The sequence below is a fragment of the Pelophylax lessonae genome (assembly GCF_965119305.1).
Source record: "Pelophylax lessonae genome assembly, chromosome: 7".
NCBI classification, from domain to species: domain Eukaryota; kingdom Metazoa; phylum Chordata; class Amphibia; order Anura; family Ranidae; genus Pelophylax; species Pelophylax lessonae.
In genome coordinates, this window is record NC_138774.1 from 198668022 (window position 1) to 198692791 (window position 24770).

The 24770-nt window shown below is 42.6% G+C and overlaps 1 protein-coding gene across 1 annotated transcript in view; it reads right to left on the reverse strand.

Moving 5' to 3' along the window:
* Positions 1–5629: 5629 nt before the first annotated feature.
* LOC309560571 (beta-1,4-galactosyltransferase galt-1-like) overlaps positions 5630–24770 on the reverse strand; it is a gene marked incomplete at its 3' end in the record, with an annotated part of 29378 nt that continues 10237 nt past the window's right edge. The window contains exon 2 of the mRNA XM_082264196.1: positions 5630–7051. Coding sequence (XP_082120322.1) covers positions 5630–6991 — 1362 coding nt within the window. The 5' untranslated portion in view covers positions 6992–7051. The remainder of the gene's footprint in view (positions 7052–24770) is intronic.

The following is a 24770-nucleotide window of genomic DNA, read 5'->3' on the forward strand; positions in this document are numbered from 1 at the left end:
TCCCAGTTAGGTATTCGATTCTCATTCTCTTCAGGCTACCATCCGCAGTCCAATGGTGCTGCTTATTGTTCCAACCAAGCTCTGGAGCAATTTCTCCGCTGCTATATCTCTGGCCATCAGGACAATTGGGTTGATCTGCTACCCTGGGCAGAGTTTGCCAGGAACTCTGCCATCAACTCATCTTCCGGAATGTCTCCATTTATGGCCAATTATGGATTCCAACCCGCTGTGTTGCCCAAGTCGTTCTTGCCACAGGACATCCCGGCTGTGGAGGATCACCTTTGTGCCCTCCGTTCCTCTTGGGTACAGATTCAAGAGTCTTTACGGGTCTCTGCACAGCGTGAGAAGCTCCAGGCAGACTGGAGACATTTATCTGTTCCTTCATACCAGGTCAGGGAGAGGGTGTGGTTGTCGACCTGTAATCTAAACCTCAGGGTGCCCACTCCAAAACTGACATCCCGTTTTGTTGGGCTTTTTTGCATCCTCCGTAAGGTGAACCCAGTGGCCTATGCCATTGGTCTTCCCCCTGGCATGTATATCTCCAATGTCTTTCACATGTCACTTTTGAAGCCACTGGTTTGCAATCGCTATTTCACTTCCTTGCCCTCATCCCATTCCTGTGGGCAATCATGAGGCTTATGAGGTTAGCAGCATCTTGGATTCTTGTCTGTTCCAAGGTCAGGTTCAGTACCTGGTGCACTGGAAGAGTTATGGTCCTCAGGCATGCTCCTGGGTTCCCTCCACCCTTCTCAGCGCTTTCCATGCTTGCTTTCCTCAGAAACCGTTTTTTTTCTCCTCGAAGGAGGGGCCCTTGAGGGGAGGGCAATTTTAAGGTTTTACCTCACCCTACTGTTAGCAGCCATCTTGGACATGTGCAGACTGCTGCCTCCTGTAAACACTGATTGCATCATCACTTGCCTGCTGCCTGGGTGTTGCACAGTGATGATGCTGCGCACCTGACTATATCTATCACCTAATGGGTTGCAGTCCTTGCCCTTGCGTTTGCGCTTCAAACGCAAGGGCATCTAGAGTATTCTGTCCAGTTCTGGTCGCCAGTCCTCAGGAGGGATGTGTTGGAGCTGGAGAGAGTCCAGAGAAGGGCAACTAAACTAATTAGGAGAGTGGAGGACCTTAATTATGAAGAGCGTCTACAATCACTTAATTTATTCTCACTGGAGAAGAGACGCCTGAGAGGGGACATGATAGCAATTTACAAATACCTCAATGATGATCTCAGCATAGAAAAAAAGCTATTCAGTCGCAAGGATTGAATGCGAACGCAAGGACATATAATGCGATTAGAGGAGAAGCGTTTTAACCTCAGGCAACGCAGGGTGTTCTTTACTGTTAGGGCTACAAGATTGTGGAATTCTCTACCACAAGAGGTAGTTTCTGTGGGAAGTATGGCTACTTTCAAACGACTCTTGGGCATACATCTCAAGGATCAGAACATTAAGGGGTATGAGAGATGATTACGGCCACACACACCTACACAGGTTGAACTGGATGGACTATTGTCTTTATTCATCTTCAACTACTATGTAACTATGTAAGGTGCATCTCTGCTAGCAGTCTTCTGTTCTCCGTGTTCCTCCGTGTGTGACCTGGCTTGGCTGAAGACTCCCCTGGCTTTCGACCTGGCATCGGCAGACTACCTGGTTTAGGCAGACTAACCGCTTCTGGACTTAACCCCTGCTTGTTCCTGCTCCCACTTCCTCACTCTTGCCTTGAGTTTATTGTTGTTTGCTCCAATATACTGCTTTATTTTACCTGCATCCCCCGTGTGGTCTGGTTTCTTGGCACCCTGGCAGGTGCCTCATCTACTTTGATCCTCAGGCAACTCTTCAGCAAACCATTCTTCTTTATGTGTAGTATTCCCTGTCTCCACCTTCAGGGTTGCGCTGCACTCAGCCGCAAGGGAAGCCCCCTCATCACTTTGGCCTCTAACAAGGTATGTGACACATAACTTGGTAAAATGACAAAAATACATTTTCCTTAATTTCTTAATTTTTAAAAAAAAACTACAACTTAAAAAAACTCACCATGCCTCTTACTAAATACTTTGGACTGTCTATTTTCCAAAAAGGGTTTAATTTGGGGGGCATTTATAATGTCCTGGCATTTTAGAGTCTCATGAAATTAGATGACAGTCAGTATATCAGGACTGATCAATTTTTAAATATACTTAAGATAGTTTGTGGTCTTTAACACAGACAAAATATTATACAATGATTTTGGCTATTTATTTTTTTTACCAAAGAAATGTTGACCTAAATTTATGAAACAAAATTATTTTTTTGCCACGTTATAACAGAAATACAGAAACAAAGAAAAACTTGCTTTTTAATATAAACATAGTCTGTATTTTTCAAAATGAAAACAATTTTAGGTACAGTTTTGCATGACTATGTAATTTTTATTCAAAGTGTGACAGCACTGAAAACTTAAAAATTACCTGGGCAGGAAACATGTCGAGGCATAGTGATGCAATGATACGCGTTAAACTTTTGGTTTATGCACTACACAGCTGTGAACTGGAACGCACGCCGGTCCCAGCTATCGGAGCGGTGGCACATTTTCAGACTTGGGTTGCTGGATAGATTTAGTGCCGGTCGGAGGGCACTAGTAAATGTGAGTTGGCACTTTTAATAATTTAAAAACATTTTTATTTGTACATTTTATGGAATAAACATGTTGCGCAATGATAGCATCTTCTTTATTGTATTATTGAATAAGCATTCTGGTGAGGAGTGGAAAAGGAATATAACATACACTAGCTCTGGATGAGATATTAGGGACAAGTTTAGTAATACAGTGTATCCAATATCCCTGAGAAGTGGATTATAATGCCCAATATTGCTGGGGTTCTGGTGAGTGAGCATAATAGTTGGTAGTGGATAGTGGCACAGAGGTGTGGATCAGTGTGCACAGCACCGCATTGGATTTTTGAGTAACGAAGGAACTTTCACAATCACTTTTTTATGTTACACTAATGTACTTTATATATGTTTTCTAAGTTTATGTGTTTGATAATATTTAGCGCGGCTATCACCATTTATAGCATTTACAATCAATCAATGTAAGATTAAAAACAAATGACTCAATTACAGGTTTTAAGGTTCTTAAAGAATTGTATGAAGTGCATAGAATCTAAAAGCCAGGTGGGCTTGATGTGGTCCTGTCCAATGCCATGTTCTTAACCCTCAACCAGGAGTTGCAGCACTGATAGTCTTCTATAGTCTGTCTCAGCACCCTGCTATGTTACGTTTTGACATTTCTGAGGTTCCAGCACTGAAGGAACAGCAGAATCACAATCTATTCTCTCTCAGTAGCCATGAGAACTGCCACTTATTCTGTAGGAAAAAACAACAACCATGATGGGTGTGGTTGTTTTTCGTTTCTCTGGGAATGGAAGTGAAGGAAGTATTTTCTCGCAGGAACACAGTCAGCAAACATTTAAAAATACACCAAACCAATACACCACCAAAAAATTAGAAAGAAAGAAAGAAAGAAAGGGTTTTAGCTTTGGATATATTTTGTTTTAAAAACTGGAACATATCGCTTTGGTTATCTGCCACACTGATCTACAGGTCTGCCAATTTGCCATAAAAACTGGTAATTAATATAAAAGGGCAACAGCTTCAGCAGCAATTTTAATGACTCCACTAGTAGGTAATTCTGCTTCTAATGAAATGCTAGGAAAGACATATAGAGATATAAAAGAGTTCTGTTGAGTACTACTTTTGTATCCAAAATGGCCATTTTCTGGTTTCAGGCAAGATTAAAGCACATTTGTTGTAGCTTAGAGTGCAGTGGAGAAGAATTAAATCCTTTGTCAGGTTTTAATTGTGTATATGCCCCTATTGGGGCAGATCTAACCCCACTTGTTGTCCTAAATATCACAGAGAAAGTGGGAGGAACCATTAGGGACTCAGACAGCAATAAAAAATAAGCCTTCTCCACTCTGTACAAAGATAGAATGTAAATGTGGCTAAAGTGAAACAATTGTGGTGTAGTTATTTCTCTAATTGTCATGTATATGTGCAAAAATGTAAATTTTGTTTGTGCAAATGATGACTCCGCCCTTTAAACATCCTAACTGAAATCACACATGCAAAAAACTCATATATCTTGTCTAGTTCACACTAGTGTGATATCAGATGTTACTTTAGTCGCAGAGAATTGCAGGATAATGGAAATCACAATATTTTCAATGGTGCCCATTCACATGAATGCAGAGCAGAGCGTTTTTGGGAAAGGTACATGTGCTACTTTGGGGCGGCTGCAGCAAAATTTTTGCCCTATAGACTTCAATGGAAACCCACCAAAAGCACTGGTAAATTGTGTATAAAATCCAGTCGTCTTCTCCTACAAAAAAAAATGCATGAAGCAGGAAAAATGCATCAAAATGCACTAAAAAAAAAAATCACTCCAAATATTGGATTAAGTCACAGCTAGTGTAAACCTAGCCTTCATGTTATTCAGGTAACAAAGATAAACTTTTCTAGGGTGCTGTTTTCTAGTTAAGCATGGCATTTATAACCATGTGCCTACCGTGCTATAGCCGAATGATGGCTACAGCCCATTCGGACATTTCTGGGAGGGTATCATATGACAAGGGTGGCACGCTCTGTGATCATTGTGTCCCTGGGACACAGCTGATCACAGATCGGGGGAAAAGAGCCAATCAATGGCTCTTTACAACGTGATCAGTTGTGTCCAATCACAGCTGATCACGATGTAAACACAAGCCAGTTATCAGCATTCCTTGCTGAGAGGAGAGAGGAGAGCCGATATCCGTCTTGTGTAAAAGGATAAACTACACCCATAATCAGGGCACTGATTATCAGTGTCCTGATTATAAGTGCAGTCCCAATAGTGCCCACCAGTGCTGCCAATCAGTGCCCAACAGTGCTGCCAATCAGTACCCATCAGTGCTTCCTCATCAGTGTCACCTATCAGTGCTGCCTCTTACTGCCCATTAGTGCGGCTTATCAGTGCCCTTTAATGCTGCCTATCAGTGCTACCTATCAGTGCACCCTCATCAGTGTTCAACAGTGCAGCCTCATCAGCGCACATCAGTGAAGGAAAAAAATTACCAGCTTGCAAAATTTTCTAACAAACTATGAAAACCTTTTTTTTTCTCAAAACCCAGCGATGATTAAATGCCACCAAAAGAAAGCTCTATTTGTGTGAAAAAAAATGATAACATTTTCATATGGGTACAGTGTTGCATTGCCACACAATTGTCATTCAAAATGCTAAAAATTGGCCTGGGCAAGAAGGGGGTAAAGGTGCCCAGAAGGCAAGTGGTTAAAAGAAACACTTGCCTTTTAACTAGAGTTCCTCTTTAATGAACAAATATGATCGAACCCCAAACAGCAATAGCTTCCTTCTACCTTTTTTTCCAAAAGACTTAAAAGCCCATTACTGGCAATAAAATATTGACTTTGAATCTAGAGGCACTTAGCTAATGCATATTTCCTCTTGGGAGACAATGAACGATCAATATATATCTACTGTATAGCTGCACTTTTTGTGCTCTTCAGACCAAAATTAAATCCTACTATGATTAACCAGTTGTAATTTTATAGTGCATAGAGGTAAAAGTGACTACTGTCCTTGGCTGTTATTTTTTATAATGATATTTTTTGATCAATCTAAGCTTGCTTAATAACCGGTTAACCCTCTCTACCAAAACTGCTTCATATTTTGACATGACTTTGTCCTCAATGAGATGATCCTTTTCCAGATCTTTTTGTTTCGGCTGTCGATAATGGCAGAGTTTAGCAATATCACCAGGGACCTTGTACTGTTCTCCTACAAATTCTAGAGGAACATGGACAGAGGTCTGTACAACATTCCTGGGATTCAGTATCATCTTTGTTGGGTTGATTTTGCTGGGTCTGTTGGGCTCTCGATAGAAGTGCTGGAGAATGTTAAGTCCTGGAACTGAGGCCCATTGAGGTGGTGTTAATGAATTAGTCTTGTCTCGTAAGGTAGTAGGGAAGACATGATTTTCAAAGATAAAGACGCTTGTGGTTGAATCAATCCTCAAAAGAGAGTCAATCATTTCTGGCCAGTCTTTGTGCACAATGGGTAAAATTAGCTCATCTATGTCATTCAGTGCAATATATTTGGTTCTGTACCTGTTTCGATAAATACAGTCATTCAAAGCTGCCGTTTGACCATAGTAATGGAGATCTCCTGGATGCTCAGGGTAATGCCAACCAGTAGAAACATTTAAAAAAGAGGTGATTGGCCATGGAACAAGTTCTAGTAATTTTAATTTCTTGTAGTAGGACAAAACTTTGTTTATGAGTATGCTGGAATCTGTGTGATAAATAACCACCTTCTTGGCCCCCAATATTTGGTACATTTCCATGGACTGGATAAACTGCAAAATGTTGTTGTATGAGCCAAACATGGTGGAAACACATACAAGAAAATCATACTGAAATTTAATAGGTATCTCATGGTCCTGTTTTTTAGTGTTCTGGATCTTTAGAAAAGTTTCTGGAGAATCATCCATTCGGTAGATGGAAATATAGTTTGGAATCCTCTCGTCAGGTAGCTTGCAGAGAAGGTCTGTGGTCCCATAGGGAAAATCAAAGTGGTCAGTATGGACCTGAAACTCCACAAAGGCTGTATTATTAGTTCCTGACAAACAGAAGTCACAAAGCAACACATCTTGTTCATAGCGGTTGGCGATTCCTAAGATGCGGACAGTTCTGCGACTTTGTAAGTCCAAGTAGGCCGCAATCAGGTACATCCTGCTGTTCTTGACCTTGATGATAGTGTCCCGAGTCACATTGTGTTTACATACTGGCTCTTCTGATTCTGTCAACCTCAGAAGTGGGAAGGTAGAAGAGCTATCAGGCAAGGCAATTTTCATCAACACCACAATGTAGATCAAATACAATACAGTGAAGATGGAGAAAATGAGAGAGAAAACTTTGCAAAGTTTATTGATAGAGGCACATGGCTTCATTCCTGGCTGGAGGATGAGATATGACACATTACCTTCTCCACGCCACGAAACACGCACAGTCTAAAGAAAAAATGAAAAAAGCAGAATGAGTTGGTCATTACATTCCTAGACTTCAAAGATTCTGCTCTACTAGCACTGTCTCCCACTATACATTACTGCATTGCTCTGAAAGTCGAGACTGTGTGTGGTCACTGATATATGCTTTTTTTTTTATTGGCTGTGTTTTATAGCGGAAAAAAAAAATTGTTTCAGAATTTTCGCTTTTATAGCGCAAAAAATAAAAACTACAGAGGTGATCTCTAATACCACCAAAAGAAAGCTCTATTTGTGGGTTATACTGCCCCCTACAGGAGTAGGACACTAGGCAGAAAAAACTTAAAATAGAGGGGCGGGTACTGCGTCAGTCAATGAACTTAAGAGAAAATTATTTTACGGTAAGTCAAAAATTCAGTTTTCTCTATCGTTCATTGACGGACGCAGTTCTCTGATCCATATCAGTAGGCAATACAATGTACAAAGTAGGTAATAGAATGTTCTCGTTCAAGTGAACACTAGAAACCACCCTCGGAGGGAAGGACGGATCCGGACGAAGTACCACTTGTTTCCATGAACCAAAATTTAGGGAGAATGACAGGACAATGTCGCCAGTGCCCACACCCTGCAGGCAGAGTGACAGCAACCAGAAGGCCACCTTCTGTAAAAGGTAGGCTGGGGAGACCCTCAAATACTTGCAAAAGGAGGTTCTGTAAGAACCGACTGCACCAAAACAAGAGCCCCAGTTGGTGATGGAGGTTGCACCGGAAGTACCAAGTGTCGCACTCCCTGGAAGAAGTTACGCACCAGGGAATGGGCGGCCAGTGGCCTTTGGAAGAAAACTGCCAAAGCCAAAACCTGACCCTTGACAGTATTCAAGGCCAACTTGTGAGCAACTCCCTGCGTAAGAGCGAGCAGGGATCCAAAGAGACTCACACCACACAATATACGACTTTCTCATATGAAGAAAAAATCATCCTAGAAGTCGATTCCCACACTTTAAGCAGGGTGGGAATCACCAAAGCAGACAGTCCTTCAGCACTCGGCTTTCAACAGCCAAGCTGGCAAGGCCAGTGACCGTAAAGCTGGATGGAAGATTGGCTCTGGAGACAATAAATCCTCCCTTAGAGGAAGCCTCCAAGAAGCGTCGGTGGCTAGTCTGACCAGGACAGCGTACCAGCTCGGCGAGGCCAGTCCAGAGCCACAAGAATGACCGGAATCCCTTCTGCCTTGATCCTGCGCAGAATTCTTTAGCAACTTGAGAGGAGGAAAGGCAGACAGCAGCTGATACTGACCCTGGCCTATCCGTGAGCACTCTCACACGACCACGCTGGCGTCAGCCTTGTGCAGGCAACCATTCTAAACTTCTCAACATCATTCATGTTGAACTTAGCAAATGTTCTGCCTATGACAGAACCCATGGTGCCACCATTGCACCCACCAGAGGGTCCTGGGAGTGGGCCACAAATCTCTGCACTATCCAGTAGATGTGACACCAACAGGTCCACGTCAGGAGTGCCACAACAAAGGCACAACTGCTGGAACACCTCCGGATGAAGGGTCTGTCTGTCTGTCTGTCACTTTGTCATCTTATGTAGCAGGATTATCAGGGCCTGATATGGGTATGCCATGGCTACTGCTAACACCAACAGCACATTTAAGCTCGTTGCCCAAGTGTGAATACTGAGACAATGACCAGTCCGGCATCTTTGGTTTTTAGTTTTATTTTAGGAACTTGGATGGGAGAAGGGAACGAGTGGGATACTCCTCTTGCTCAACTAGGTACATGAATGAGACAATTGAGAAGAAAATGCCTTCTAGCGACGACTTGAATGTCGACCAACGCTTACTGGCGCTTGTGAACACTGACTTGCTGTCACTGAACTGAAACTGACTTCTAACACTCCTTTTAGCTCAAAGTCCTTTTTTACTGCTTCCTCCAGTCCTCCCTGACTGAGATAGCCACTTGCAATTACTGCTGCAACACTTAACACTTTACACTTCAGGGCCCAACCGCTGGCACCCCCTTTACTCTTCAGGGTTAACTCTGGCACCTCCTTTACTGTCATCACTGCCCGGCTAGCTAGCTCCTGGATCCCTGTGACCTTCTCCGGAGTGGTCCCCTCTCCTAGGCAGACCCCAGGGGCAGTTTGCAGTACTCACGACTCAGAATGCTTTCCTGAAACTCATCCCCCTACAGCTCTGCTGGTCCTCAGCACACTGGATCCTTCTCTGCAGCTCAGCTCATCCCTGTATCCCCTCAGGCAAGCCGCCTGGGATACCTGATTCCTCTTGACAGGAGGAGAGACAGCCATAACCTCCCTCCTGGGACTCTGCTTCCCGCCAAATACAATCTGTCATGCGCATCCTACAGACTTATACCCCCTCCCAGAATGCTGTGCGGCAGAATCTGCCCTTCCAGGATGGATACAAGCCCTGGTGTGCTATTGGCCAGGTTTCCTCCACTGCCCAATGCGAGCCCTCATTGGGATACAGTGGGGAGACTCCCCAGCACTACAGGCACACCTGGGAGCACATGTCAGCCTAACTGACAATATGGCCCTGCTGTTAAGCAGGCAAAGCCCCACTATAATTTACCTAGCACCTACCTTGGAGGGTGCTACACTTAACATTTTCCTTTCTTAATTTTTGAACCCTCTGAGACAGAGGGGATATGATAGAAATTTTTAAATACATAAAGGGAATCAACTCGGTAAAGGAGGAGAGCATATTTAAAAGAAGAAAAACTACCACAAGAGGACACAGTTTTAAATTAGAGGGGCAAAGGTTTAAAAGTAATATGAGGAAGTATTACTTTACTGAGAGAGTAGTGGATGCATGGAATAACCTTCCTGCAGAAGTGGTAGCTGCAAATACAGTGAAGGAGTTTAAGCATGCATGGGATAGGCATAAGGCTATCCTTCATATAAGATAGGGCCAGGGACTATTCATAGGATTCAGATATATTGGGCAGACTAGATGGGCCAAATGGTTCTTATCTGCCGACACATTCTATGTTTCTATGTTTCTCTGAGGATTCCCTTTTCACATCTGAGTTTCAATGCTGCTGGTGAGGGCAGACCTCAATCCTAACATTTGGACTACTACTCTTCTTGCCTTTAAAGGGAAGTGGGCTCTACACTTATACAGGAAAGCTATGATTTCAAAGGTATAAACTATGTGAAGGATGACGTCCGTCCGTCGTCCTTCACATAGCTTAACATTGTTTATACCTTTGAAATCATAGCTTTCCTGTATATAGTGTAGAGCCCACTTCTCTTTGAAGGCAAGAAGAGTAGTAGTCCAAATGTTAGGCCTGAGGTCTGTCCTCACCAGCAGCAGTGAAACTCAGATGTGAAAAGGGAATCCTCAGAGGGTTCAAAATTCTGCAAGGAAAATGTTAAGTATAACAAAGTGACAGATCCTCTTGACAATCCATGGTATGCTGTAAGCATGCCCGCTCGCCAGATCCTAACGATAGCTGGCATTGACTCAGGAAGCAATGCAGGTCTGTTCACCATCCAGCAGGGAGTCGGATAAGGTGATTCGGTCAGTGGATTCAGCGATCTGTGCTGTCTCTCATTCATCAGCAAGGGGCAGAGGGAGTCTCTGGCATGACGATGCGTGGCTGGTCCTCTTGGGCAGGAACAGTGGTGACAACCGGCGCCGCGGTAGGCCACAACTACTACAGCTGGGCGGCGAGGCCGGTGCTCACTCGATGGATCCCGGAAGCAGAGAGTGTGGGCCTGCTGAGAGGATTCTTTTATATCTTCTCCCATAATTCTCCCATGGAGAGGTTGGCCTGCTGGGAGGTGTAGTCTGCAAGGGATTCAGAAAAACCAGCGATGACTGCGCAGAGGACTACAATTCCCACTATGCTCTCCTCTGGGCTCATGAAACATGATGCAGATGATCGGAGCCCATCACTAGGGGGAAACAGGGATATCCTGCACAAGTGGAGATTAAGTTTGCTACATCCAGATTACAGTAGTCGGCAAGATCCTTTATTTGGAAAAAAAAATGATCTTTTCCTACAGATGGCTGAAGTGGATTGTCAGCGTTTATGAATAGGTAAAAAGGTACAAGTAAGCATGCTTTGGATGAACAAGAGGGACCCAGTTTTTCTTGGGTTAATAATCAAGGAGAGGAAGCTGCTAAATAACACAGCTGTTTCTTTAGTTTATTTTATTTTTTTTACTCTCCTTCATGTACTAAATAAGGATGTAACTTTTGACCAAGAAGAGTTTATTTCTGCAAGGCCATTCTTTTGATGTATACAAGACCGTCATCTGTTTCCTTCAGTTCAGAGCAACTTTTCCTTAAAGAACCTTTAGAACCATTTCCTGAACACGAAAAAGGCACAAACCTTCAGTGCATGAAACAATAGGAGGAATGTATAGTGTGTCACCATGTTGTTACTGATCAGATTGAACCAATAAGCATGTCCACATATAGTAAAAGTCAATCAATACCCAAGATGGCTATACATAGAGTGAATTTTGGTTGGGTCCTGATGAATAGTGATGAGCTGAACAGCTTAAAAGAAGTTCAGTTGCCGAACCAAAACCAAAATCAATGAGAGTCTAATCTTTCAAATTTAAAATACCCATTTTCTGGGCTAATATACAAAAGGGTGTCCACAAAATAGCAGGGGAGGGTACTGCCCTGGGAACATATTCCAATGAAAAAATAAAAGAAAAGTAAAAAAAAAATAATATGCAGTGGATCCTCGGATGGCTTGCTACACATGCACTCACCAGAGCTGACTTCAACGCAATTCAAATTATTACTCCAAATCACTACATCTTCTAAAAAAAAAAGATAGCCAGAGCCTGGACAAGCTACTCGACAGGACAGAGTACGTATAAATAGGAATGTTTTGCAGCCCTGGCTGGTTTCTCCCCCTCTATTTTGACTCCTCACTTCTCAAACCTTGACCTCCTGCGGCAGTAATTTGTGTGGTTGCGAATGCTGCAAACCAAGGCTTCTACGTCTACTGGGATTCTCTTTCCTCCTCTTCTCTTTTCTCTCTTGGGTCCTTCCCCATCCTGCTCACCTCCTTCCCCCTCTCTTTTCTTACGTCTAATTTTTCAATTGTGTCATGTCCCCATTCCTTTTTCTTTTTAATGCTTCCAACTAAGGTTTGTACAGTAATAGCTCTCCTAGCTTTGACAAAATGATGAATGATAGAAGGAGAGGTTATGTCTTTATAGAATATTCCCTCTTATGCTTCTGTATGACCTGTCCACCCTTCATGTGCGGAGGACTGGCTGAAATAGATTACTCTGCGTGGGTCTTATTTACCCATTTTTTGTACTGTACTCAAATGTGTCAATAAAACTTCTTGAACAAGAAAAAAAATTCAGTGGATTCAAAGGAAATGCCGGCAAATGACTTTGAAGGCTGTCATTGCCAGCTTCTTTGGTTTAAAAAAAATGCAGAGAACCCTCTAGGGTTCTTCTATGTATTTGTGGTAGCCTTTGGAGGGCTTTGTCTGCTTTTATTTATTTTATTTTTTAATAAAAAGCTGGCAATGTTTTCATTTTTTTTTCTTTTCAATGTCATGTTTGCTGTAGCACATCCTACAGCAAGAATAAAGAAATGGCTGTTATACTGTTTCTGTATATAAGGAATTCATAAAAGAACTGAGAGGTCCACTTTAGGTACCTGCTTTTCTGGGCTACTGTTAGCTTGATACATTTGGTGATTTGTATATATATATTTGTTTTGCCTTTTCTGTTTTCTTTTATTGGTGGTTTTGTCATATCTGTAATTGTAAAATATCTTCTTTTTAGAATCATACATGTTTCTTTTTGTTTGGAACAACAGAATACATTATATAGACGTGTCTAAAGATGAAAGTTTTGCCTAAAAATTTGACCATAAATGGTACCGAAAAAAAGACGTGTATTGCATTTATTTGCTGAAAAAAAAAAATGGCAAATGAGTTACAATGAGAAAGGCAAAAACAAAAAAAAAAAAAAAAAACAGTAACCAGCTTTAACCCCTACCAGCAACCAAATACACACAGACACAAGGAATATTCAGCTTTATTCTGCTAATCTATGGGTGTTTTATTCCATCAAAGTAGCATGGTATACAGTCAGCATTGTAAACTACCCGCTACCCTCAATACAAATTTGCCATTTAAAAGGACATAGCAATTAAATGGTCGTTTCCTGTTTTAACCCAACCCCACCCCACCCCCTCACCCCCCACAAATCTGTAATGGACCATACACACTATAAGATTTTCTGAAGACTTTTTCCTTTAGATTTACCAAAACCATATAATATGAGGTCAAACCTAAACACTTTCAATTTGTATGCAATCTGGCAGGCCCTTGCACTACATAGAAAAAGGTAAATATGAAGGAAAAAGTCTTCATAAAATCTTATAGCGTGTATGGCCCTTTAGAGTGTGCTTTTGTTTAGTTCTTAGTTCTTCTTTGTACGGATGACTCTTTAGAGCTTCAGCACTTTTCTCCCTCAGAACTTTCTTTCAAGTGTTTTTTTCACATCCCTCCTCCCATCGATCAACAAAGGCACTGACCAGTCTGAGGAAAAACATGGAAAATCTGAAGGTGCCATATAAGAGTCAAACAAATCCTATTATTCCAAAACACTTAAAGTAGACGCACACTGGCTGGTGAGGTTAGGTTCTCACCATAATATGCAAGCATGCACATCACATTATGGCACATCTCCTTCCCACTATGCTATCCATCTAAGGATAAGGAGTTGAGGTACCTGCTGCCACCATCTCCACCACCACTTCTTCCAGGTCCTGTGGCAATCCTCCTTGGCCTCCGGATGGCAATGAGGATATCTCTTGCACAGAAGTTACATTGTCCCTGGCACCTGGCTCTGTTCTCAGCATTCCAAGAATAGAGATGGAATCCATGCACCATGCAGTGTACACAGAAGACAAAAAACGAATTACCAGGCACAGGTGAAAATGTTTTTTTTTGGCAAAACAGACTTTGCAAGTATCCTCTGCTATAAAACTCTACCTTCTTGTGATTTATTTAGGGAGGACTATTCAGGGTAAGTCCTCCCTTTCAATGAGTTTATACACACCTTCTCCACAATCCCCTCCTCTGCAGAAGTGTAAGTTTCTTGTAAAAATAGTATATCAACCCCTCAATTATGTGACAATGTATGGGCCTGGTAATTGGGCATTCAGGTCTGTACTCCGTATCCTGGGTATTTTGTGGTGGCTTTCACAGAGTAATGGTGTGATTGGGTTTCAGAAGCTGAGTTCATTAGAAAGCTTTACTACAGTTGTGACAAGATATTGCATTTTCAGTTTTTTCACATTCCATGTCCTGCAAGACCAAGGTTTTCTATAACTCCAGCTCTGAGCATATGCTTATGAAGAATCTCCCACTCATTTAAAACACAATTGCTCAATATCTACAGAAGCATGGGAGGAATATACTATTATCTTTGCAAACAAAACAGTTGCATATATGGCAGAGGCGTAACTAGAACCTTCCGGGCCCGGGTGCAAGAATTCATAAAGAGCCCCCCTGACCCCCAGCCGGTGGCGAAAACGCTAGGACCCTGTGCAACTTTTGGGACCCTGATAGTTCGGCCACTGGTGTCGGTATTTCTTTATTTTAGTTATTTTCTTTTTTACTAGTTTAATTTATTTATTTTTTCACAATTTTTTTTTATTTTTTACATTTTTTTTAGGAGCCCCTTGGGGGGGCTTGGGTGAGATATCATATGTAGATATTCACCAGCACACCAAGGATCATCAATTTCATCCAAAAAAAAAGGCCTGATGAAGGGGTCCTGCGTGGCTCCGAAACTTTGCGCTACACCATTTTGTGATGTGATGTTTCTTGAGTAAAAAAACGTTTGGGCGAAATTGATGATCCTTGGTGTGCTGGTGAATATCTACATATCGTGCAGGTTCCAGTATCCAGCTGGCAGTCGCTACGGCACCTAGTACCTTAAGAGTTCATTCCATGAACATGTGTGATGGGAATATAAACTGTGGGTGAGATATCAGGGGTCTAAACAGACTTCTAACTGGGAAAGGAGTTTGAGGACACAGCCTCCAATCTCCATCTCTGCCGCCTCAACTGCATAGAATGAATGGACAGGAATAGCTCTGTACAGAGGCTTCCTGTTCATTTACAAATTGAAACATAGTAAACACAGTTTACTATGCCTCAGTTATAAAGGAACTGGGTCAGTGATCACTACGGATCACTGACTCTATTCATTAAGACAAGAGAGGGGCCGATAAATTACACATTCACTGGCCCCTTCCCTGCTTTCCATCCACAAAGCATCCCCCGCAGCAGCTGGCTGGAGGGGGGAACCTGGCAGCACTGTGGAGGATGGGGGGGGGGGGAGAAGTACACAAGAGCTTGGGGCAACAATGCGGTGGATAGGAGGGGCAGCAAATAGAGGAATAGTCCCCTTTATTTTCCTAATGCAGCAGCTGAATGGAACCCTGGAGCATGCAATTGTGACCCATTGGGAATCCTGTACATACGCTCCTGCTGGAGGGATAAGGTGAGTGACAGTGCTGGGGATGGGGGGGGGGATAGGATGGGTGGCAGTTCTAGGGGAGATGGGATGAGTGCGAGTGCTGGGGGGGGGGGGTGAGTACCAGTGCTAGGGGGGGTGGGATGAGTGGCAGTGCTAGGGAGGATGGGATGAGTGGCATTTGCAGGGGGGGTTGGATGAGTGGCATTTTCAGGGGGGGTGGGATGAGTGGATGAGTGGCAGTGCTGGGGGTGGGGGGGGTATGGGATGAGTGGCATTGCTGGGGGGGTTGGGATGAATTGAGTGTCAGTGCTGGGGAAGGGGGGTAGATGAGTGTCACTGCTATGGGGGGGGGGGGGGTGAGGGGCAGTGGTGGGGGGGGTAAGGATGAGTGTCAGTGCTGGGGGAGGGGGGTGGGATAAGTGGCAGTGGTAGAGAGGGATGGGATGAGTGGCAGTGCTAGGGAGGCATGGGATGAGTGGCAGTGCTGGGGGGATGAGTGGCAGTGCTTGGGGGGGTGAGTGACACTCATTCCCCTCCTCTCCCTCCCCCAGCACTGACACTCATCCCCCCTAGAGTCTGCTAGGGAGGGAACAGTGCTGGGGGAGGGATGGGATGAGTGGCAGTGCTGGGGGAGGGATGGATGAGTGGCAGTGCTGGTGGGGGGGTGAGTGGCAATGCTGGGGGGGGGGGGGGTGAGTTGCAGTGCTAGGGAGGGATTGAATCAGCAGTGGTGGGGGGACTGGATTCAGTGACACTTACAGTGGGTACGGAAAGTATTCAGACCCCCTTAAATTTTTCACTCTTTGTTATATTGCAGCCATTTGCTAAAATCATTTAAGTTCATTCTTCTTCCTCATGAATGTACACATAGCACCCCATACTGACAGAAAAACACAGAATTGTTGACATTGTTGCAGATTTATTAAAAAAGAAAAACTGAAATATCACATGGTCCTAAGTATTCAGACCCTTTGCTCAGTATTTAGTAGAAGCCCCCTTTTGATCTAATACAGCCAGGAGTCTTTTTGGGAAAGATGCAACAAGTCTTTCACACCTCGATTTGGGGATCCTCTGCCATTCCTCCTTGCAGATCCTCTCCAGTTCTGTCAGGTTGGATGGTAAACGTTGGTGGACAGCCATTTTTAGGTCTCTCCAGAGATGCTCAATTGGGTTTAAGTCAGGGCTCTGGCTGGGCCATTCAAGAACAGTCACGGAGTTGTTGTGAAGCCACTCCTTCGTTATTTTAGCTGTGTGCTTAGGGTCATTGTCTTGTTGGATGGTAAACCTTCGGCCCAGTCTGAGGTCCAGAGCACTCTGGAGAAGGTTTTTGTCCAGGATATCCCTGTACTTGGCCGCATTCATCTTTCCCTCGATTGCAACCAGTCGTCCAGTCCCTGCAGCTGAAAAACACCCCCACAGCATGATGCTGCCACCAACATGCTTCACTGTTGGGACTGTATTGGACAGGTGATGAGCAGTGCCTGGTTTTCTCCACACATACCGCTTAGAATTATGGCCAAAAAGTTCTATTTTTGTCTCATCAGACCAGAGAATCTTATTTCTCACCATCTTGGAGTCCTTCAGGTGTTTTTTTTTAGCAAACTCCATGCGGGCTTTCATGTGTCTTACACTGAGGAGAGGCTTCCGTCGGGCCACTCTGCCATAAAGCCCCGACTGGTGGAGGGCTGCAGTGATGGTTGACTTTCTACAACTTTCTCCCATCTCCTGACTGCATCTCTGGAGCTCAGCCACAGTGATCTTTGGGTTCTTCTTTACCTCTCTCACCAAGGCTCTTCTCCCCCGATAGCTCAGTTTGGCCGGACGGCCAGCTCTAGGAAGGGTTCTGGTCGTCCCAAACGTCTTCCATTTGAGGATTATGGAGGCCACTGTGCTCTTAGGAACCTTAAGTGCAGCAGAAATCTTTTTGTAACCTTGGCCAGATCTGTGCCTTGCCACAATTCTGTCTCTGAGCTCTTCAGGCAGTTCCTTTGACCTCATGATTCTCATTTGCTCTGACGTGCATTGTGATCTGGAAGGTCTTATATAGACAGGTGTGTGGCTTTCCTAATCAAGTCCAATCAGTATAATCAAACACAGCTGGACTCAAATGAAGGCGTGGAACCATCTCAAGGATGATCAGAAGAAATGGAAAACACCTGAGTTAAATATATGAGTGTCACAGCAAAGGGTCTGAATACTTAGGACCATGTGATATTTCAGTTTTTCTTTTTTAATAAATCTGCAACAATGTCAACAATTCTGTGTTTTTCTGTCAGTATGGGGTGCTATGTGTACATTCATGAGGAAGAAGAATGAACTTAAATGATTTTAGCAAATGGCTGCAACATAACAAAGAGTGAAAAATTTAAGGGGGTCTGAATACTTTCCGTACCCACTGTACTTATGGCGCTTTTCCACTGCATGGAACCGTACCGGTTCGGCACGCTTTTGTGCTTTTCCACTGCGGTACCGCATGGTATAGGGTCGGAACGGTTCGGTACGGTACGGTATAGGTTTGCTTTTCCACTGCATGGAACCAAACGGTACGGTACGGCTCTGAAAAAACAGTACCTACTCGATTGTGGTTCCAACAGGTACCAAACTGGTACCATATCCCACAATCCTTTGCATGCAGTCACTACTAGCCACTGATTGGTCAGAGAATCACACCCACCCCGTTGTTATCCCACCCACTTAACTTTAGTACTACTTTAGTGGAAAAGCAAACCTATACCGTACCGTACCGAACCGTTCCGACACTATACCATGCGGTACCGCAGTGGAAAAGCAAACCGGGCCAAGCAGGGCCGAGTAGAGCCGAGCCGGTACTAGCCGGTACTTGCAGTGGAAAAGTGCCAATGGTGTAAGTGTCCACTCCGTTCCCCCTGCATTGCTGCCTCTTTCGGCTCCCTCTGCTTCACTTGTCTCCACTGACATCCATCCTTATACAGGGATCACAACCTCCTGCAGCTCCTCCCCCATCACTGTACTGGGTCAGCTGACTCTTTTAGATCCGGCTCCCAGACAGCATGCCCCATCATCAGCCTGCAGCTGCACTGGCCAGGTGGAGACTGTGTGGGCAGTCCGCTGTGCCTTGCAGTAAGTGTCCCTGTTCCAACCGGAATGTAGCTAGAGAAGTCAGCGGCCCCCCCCACAGTGGCAGAACACCAGGGCCCGGTCGCAAGTGCGACTGCTGCAACCCTGGTAGTTCCTGCCAGGGCCTCCTGTTGCTCATGTAACAAAACTAATCTGGTGCAAGTTTCAAAAGTATACCAAATAGAACTAGAAAAAAAAGTTCGTCGAGACAAACTTTAAGTTGGCTTGAGAAAGCCTGACCAGAAAGTTTGAAAAGTTTAGATCGATCGATCGATAGATAGAAAAGATTTGAAGATCGATCGATAGATAGAAAAGGTTTGAAGATCGATAGATAGATAGAAAAGGTTTGAAGATAGATAGATAGATAGATAAATAGATAGATAGATAGATAAGGTTTGAAGATAGATAGATAGAAAAGATTTGAAATTTTTTTTACCGCCCCCCACCCGCGGTCTGTCTGTCTGCCTGTCTGGCTGGCTGCCTTGCGACAGCAATAGAAGTCATCGGATTTGTTTTTGTTTTTTTAAAGACAAGCTAAATAGAAAAAACAAAAAAAAACAAAAAAAAATTTTACCGCCCCCCACCCGCGGTCTGTCTGTCTGTCTGGCTGCCTTGCGACAGCAATAGAAATCATCGGATTTGTTTTTGTTTTTTTAAATACAAGCTAAATAGAAAAAAAAAAAAAAAAAAAAATTTTACCGCCCCCCCACCCGCGGTCTGTCTGTCTGTCTGTCTGGCTGCCTTGCGACAGCAATAGAAGTCATCGGATTTGTTTTTGTTTTTTTAAAGACAAGCTAAATAGAAAAAAAAAAATAAAAAATTTTACCGCCCCCCACCCACGGTCTGTCTGTCTGCCTGTCTGTCTGTCTGCCTTGCGACAGCAATAGAAGTCATCGGATTTTTTTTTTGTTTTTTTAAAGACAAGCTAAATAGAAAAAAAAAACAAAAAAAAAAAAAATTTTACCGCCCCCCACCCGCGGTCTGTCTGTCTGTCTGTCTGGCTGCCTTGCGACAGCAATAGAAGCAGACTTGTATAAAGTACTCGAAATTTCTACTTGAGTAAAAGTACAAGTGCTCGATCAAAAAGTGACTTGAGTAGAAGTGGAAGTGCTCGCAGAAAAAGTTACTTAAGTAGAAGTACTAAAGTATTCAACATTTTTTTTACTTAAGTATTGCAAGTAGTTTTTTCAAAAAATTTGCTACTTAAGTACTAAAAGTAAAAAGTACCAGTAGTTTTGAAAAAAAATTCTACTCAAGTACTGAAAGTAGAAGTACAAGTACTGTGTTATGTAGTTATTAAAGAAAGAAGTCAAAAGTTTGAACATCATATTGTTTTTTATTATTTCAAATGATTTATTCAAATGATTAACCTGTGTTTGTTAGTAGTTTCTTGATGCACTTTAAGCGCTGTAGCACCATTTATTTGTTTGTTTCATATTTTCTTTTTATTGGAAAGATTTGGTATAGCAGCTTTTATTATACACAGCCTTTATTTTCGTATGCGCTGATTTACAAATGACATTATACACATTTTTTTGAGCGTTATGCAACCTGCCATCTACTGTTCTGGCAGTGGTAATTTTTTTAAAAGTAACGAGTAACTATGTAGCACAAAAAAAAAATACTTGAGTAGAAGTATCGAAATCATTGAAAAAATGTAGTGAAGTAAAAGTAGAAGTAGGAGAAAAAAATTCTACTCTAGGAAAGTACAGATACCGCATTTCGGTACTTAAGTACAGTACTTAAGTAGTTCTACTTCGTTACTATACATCTCTGAATAGAAGTCATCGGATTTGTTTTTGTTTTTTAAATACAAGCTAAATAGAAAAAACAAAACAAAAAAAAATGTTTTACCGCCCCCCACCCGCGGTCTGTCTGTCTGCCTGTCTGTCTGCCTTGCGACAGCAATATAAGTCATCAGATTTGTTTTTGTTTTTTTTAAATACAAGCTAAATAGAAAAAAAAATAAAAAAATTTTACCGCCCCCCACCCGCGGTCTGTCTGTCTGCCTGTCTGTCTGCCTTGCGACAGCAATATAAGTCATCGGATTTGTTTTTGTTTTTTAAAGACAAGCTAAATAGAAAAAACAAAAAAAAAAAAAAAAATTTTACCGCCCCCCACCCGCGGTCTGTCTGTCTGTCTGTCTGTCTGTCTGTCTGCCTTGCGACAGCAATAGAAGTCATGGGATTTGTTTTTGTTTTTTTAAAGACAAGCATGATTATCAAAGTTACTAGCATGTTGATTGAGTCTAGTGGGATTTGGAGCTTGGGTCATCTGAACATCCTGTCAATGAAAGTCTATGGGCATTTTTTGGGTTTTTAATTTGAATTTTTAGGAAAACCGTAACTCAAACCAGTCTGAAAAGATATAGCACACCGAGTCAGAACAGTATGAAGGTCTGTGCCGAGTTTGGAGTATGTAGCTTGAACGGTCTAGGAGGAGATAGTGTCCAAAAATTTACCGGCCAGAAAAATAATAAGAAGAAGAAGAACTAGAAAAAAAAGTTCGTCGAGACAAACTTTAAGTTGGCTTGAGAAAGCCTGACCAGAAAGTTTGAAAAGTTTAGATCGATCGATCGATAGATAGAAAAGGTTTGAAGATAGATAGATAGATAGATAGATAGATAGATAGATAGATAGATAGATAGATAGATAGATAGATAGATAGATAGATAGATAGATAGATAGATAGAAAAGGTTTGAAATTTTTTTTACCGCCCCCCACCCACGGTCTGTCTGTCTGGCTGCCTTGCGACAGCAATAGAAGTCATCGGATTTGTTTTTGTTTTTTTAAAGACAAGCTAAAAAGAAAAAAAAAAAAAAAACAAAAAAAAAAAATTTTACCGCCCCCCACCCGCGGGGTCTGTCTGTCTGCCTGTCTGTCTGCCTTGCGACAGCAATATAAGTCATCGAATTTGTTTTTGTTTTTTTAAAGACAAGCTAAATAGAAAAAACAAAACAAAACAAAAAAAAAAAAATTTTACCGCCCCCCCCACCCGCGGTCTGTCTGTCTGGCTGCCTTGCGACAGCAATATAAGTCATCGAATTTGTTTTTGTTTTTTTAAATACAAGCTAAATAGAAAAAACAAAAAAAAAATTTTACCGCCCCCACCCGCGGGGTCTGTCTGTCTGCCTTGCGACAGCAATATAAGTAATCGGATTTGTTTTTGCTTTTTTTAACCACTTAAGCCCCGGAGGATTTGGCTGCTAAAGGACCAGGGGTTTTTTTGCGCTTTTTTACTGCGTGACTTTAACGGACAATTGCGCGGTCGTGCGACGCTGTACCTAAACGAATTTGACGCCCTTTTTTTCCCACAAACAGAGCTTTCTTTTGGTGGTATTTGATCACCTGTGCGATTTTTTGATCACGCGCTATAAACAAAAAAAGAGCGTAAATTTTGCAAAAATAACAATATTTTTCACATTTTTTTATATGAAATTCCCCAAAAAAAAAGTAAAAATCAAAATTTTTTAACATTTTTCGGCCAATTTGTTTTATGCTACCTATGTTTGGTAAAAAAAATCGCAAAAAGCGTATTTTGATTGGTTTGCGCAAAAGTTATCGCGTTTACTAACAAAGGGAAAGATTTTTGTCATTTTTTTTTTTTTTTTTTTTAACGCGTAATGGCGGCGATCTGCGATTTTTTTTTCGGTACTGCGACATTGCGGCGGACAGATCGGACCCTTGACTGACATTTTTGACACTTTTGGGGTTACCAGTGACATTACTGCAGTAATCAGTGCTATACATATGCACTGTTACTGCAAAAATGACACTGGCAGGGAAGGGGTTAACTTTATTGGACAGGGAGGGGTTAAGTGTGTCCTAGGGGCGTGATTCTAACTGTGTAGGGACATTCCTATTGGTGTAAAAGCAAAGATCAACCGTTCTACATAGTAGAACGGTCAGATCTCCACTTTTACACAGGGAGAACTGACAGGCAGCTTGTTTACACAAGCTGCTCTGTCTTTCTCCCTTCACAGGAGCGATCGCAGTGTGACTGGCGGACATCGAGTCCGCCGGTCACACGCACTGACTTGCCTGTGAACGAGCCGCGGCGGGCGCGCGCCTCGGCGGGCGCGCGCCCGCCCGCGATAGGCTCGCAAGTCAGTGACAGGCGAGTGACGTACCGATACGTCACTCTGCCTGGCCGGGGCTGACCGCCGCAGTATATAGTCGTGCGGCGGTCGGCAACCGGTTAAAGACAAGCTAAATAGAAAAAAAAAAAAAAAATTTTACCGCCCCCCCACCCGCGGTCTGTCTGTCTGTCGGTCTGGCTGCCTTGCGACAGCAATATAAGTCATCGAATTTGTTTTTGTTTTTTTAAAGACAAGCTAAATAGAAAAAAAAAAAAATTTTTACCGCCCCCCACCCGCGGGGTCTGTCTGTCTGCCTGTCTGTCTGCCTTGCGACAGCAATAGAAGTCATCGAATTTGTTTTTGTTTTTTTAAAGACAAGCTAAATAGAAAAAAAAAAAATAATTTTACCGCCCCCCACCCGCGGTCTGTCTGTCTGTCTGCCTTGCGACAGCAATAGAAGTCATCGGATTTGTTTTTGTTTTTTTAAAGACAAGCTAAATAGAAAAATCAAAACAAAAAAATTTTTACCGCCCCCACCCGCAGTCTGTCTGTCTGTCTGTCTGTCTGTCTGCCTTGCGACAGCAATAGAAGTCATGGGATTTGTTTTTGTTTTTTTAAAGACAAGCATGATTATCAAAGTTACTAGCATGTTGATTGAGTCTAGTGGGATTTGGAGCTTGGGTCATCTGAACATCCTGTCAATGAAAGTCTATGGGCATTTTTTGGGTTTTTAATTTGAATTTTTAGGAAAACCGTAACTCAAACCAGTCTGAAAAGATATAGCACACCGAGTCAGAACAGTATGAAGGTCTGTGCCGAGTTTGGAGTATGTAGCTTGAACGGTCTAGGAGGAGATAGTGTCCAAAAATTTACCGGCCAGAAAAATAATAATAAGAAGAAGAAGAATAATAATAAGTTTAAATACAATATCAGTAAGTTGGCTCTTCCAAGCCAACTTAATAATAATAAGTTTAAATACAATATCAGTAAGTTGGCTGTTCCAAGCCAACTTAATAAGGGTCCTTTCACACGGCCGCTCCGTGTGTCCGAAAATCATCCCATCCGTTTGCGGATGATTTGCGGACATAATGTAAGTGAATGGCACTGCGGGTGTCAGCGGAATACCATCCGCTGACATCCGATTTTCCTCCTTTCAGTTCTGTTCCGTTTTTACGAATGGAACAGAACCCCATTTTTTCTTCCGTGTAAAAAACCGAAAGGAAGGAAGATCGGATGTCAGCGATGTCATCCGCTGACATCTGCAGTGCCATATACTTACATTATGTCCGCATATCATCCGCAAACGGATGGGATGATATGCGGGCACACGGAGCGTATGACACAAATGTCATCCGCTCCGTGGAAAAAAAAAAAAAAAAAGTCCCGCAGCGGAGCTTTCACACGGAGCGGCCGTGTGAAAGGACCCTTAGAAAAATAAGAACTATAACAGGTTCTTTGCAGAATATAAAAATATACTTGTTCGAGTTGTGATACGCCTAGCAGTGATAGTATACTCCTTGCATAAGCAAATGAAAAGAGAAATTTGAAAAAGGCAATAGCCAATAAGTTATATTTCATAAACCAAAAAAGGTTTAATTGCAAAGTCCCAAGCAAAATTTGAAAAGTAATTACCGGTATGTATATATAATAAAAAGGAGGAAAAAAAAAAGAGGGAATGGGAATATTTTTTCCCTTCGCTTCTTCCTTCTTTAATAGGACTAACCACTCTTTTTATATAATATGCTCACCATGGAAGCTCACCAACTGTCAAGGTAATGCTGGGGGAATCACATGCTCTGTTAGCATACAAACATTCTCCAGATTAATTCAGAATAAATAGTGTCTGACAGCGGTTTTATAACTTGTCCTTAGCCATTAACCGCTCATAACTAGGCAGTAAAAGGTACAAGTAACAACAAGCTACTATAAAACACTTTGAGACAGGCCAACATATCAGAAATATTCTAACCAAACAGGCAAAGTTCCATATGAAAAAAAGAACAATGCTGCACTTACTGTTCACAAGTTTTGAAAAAATCCAATCAACCATTCACCCAAACATAA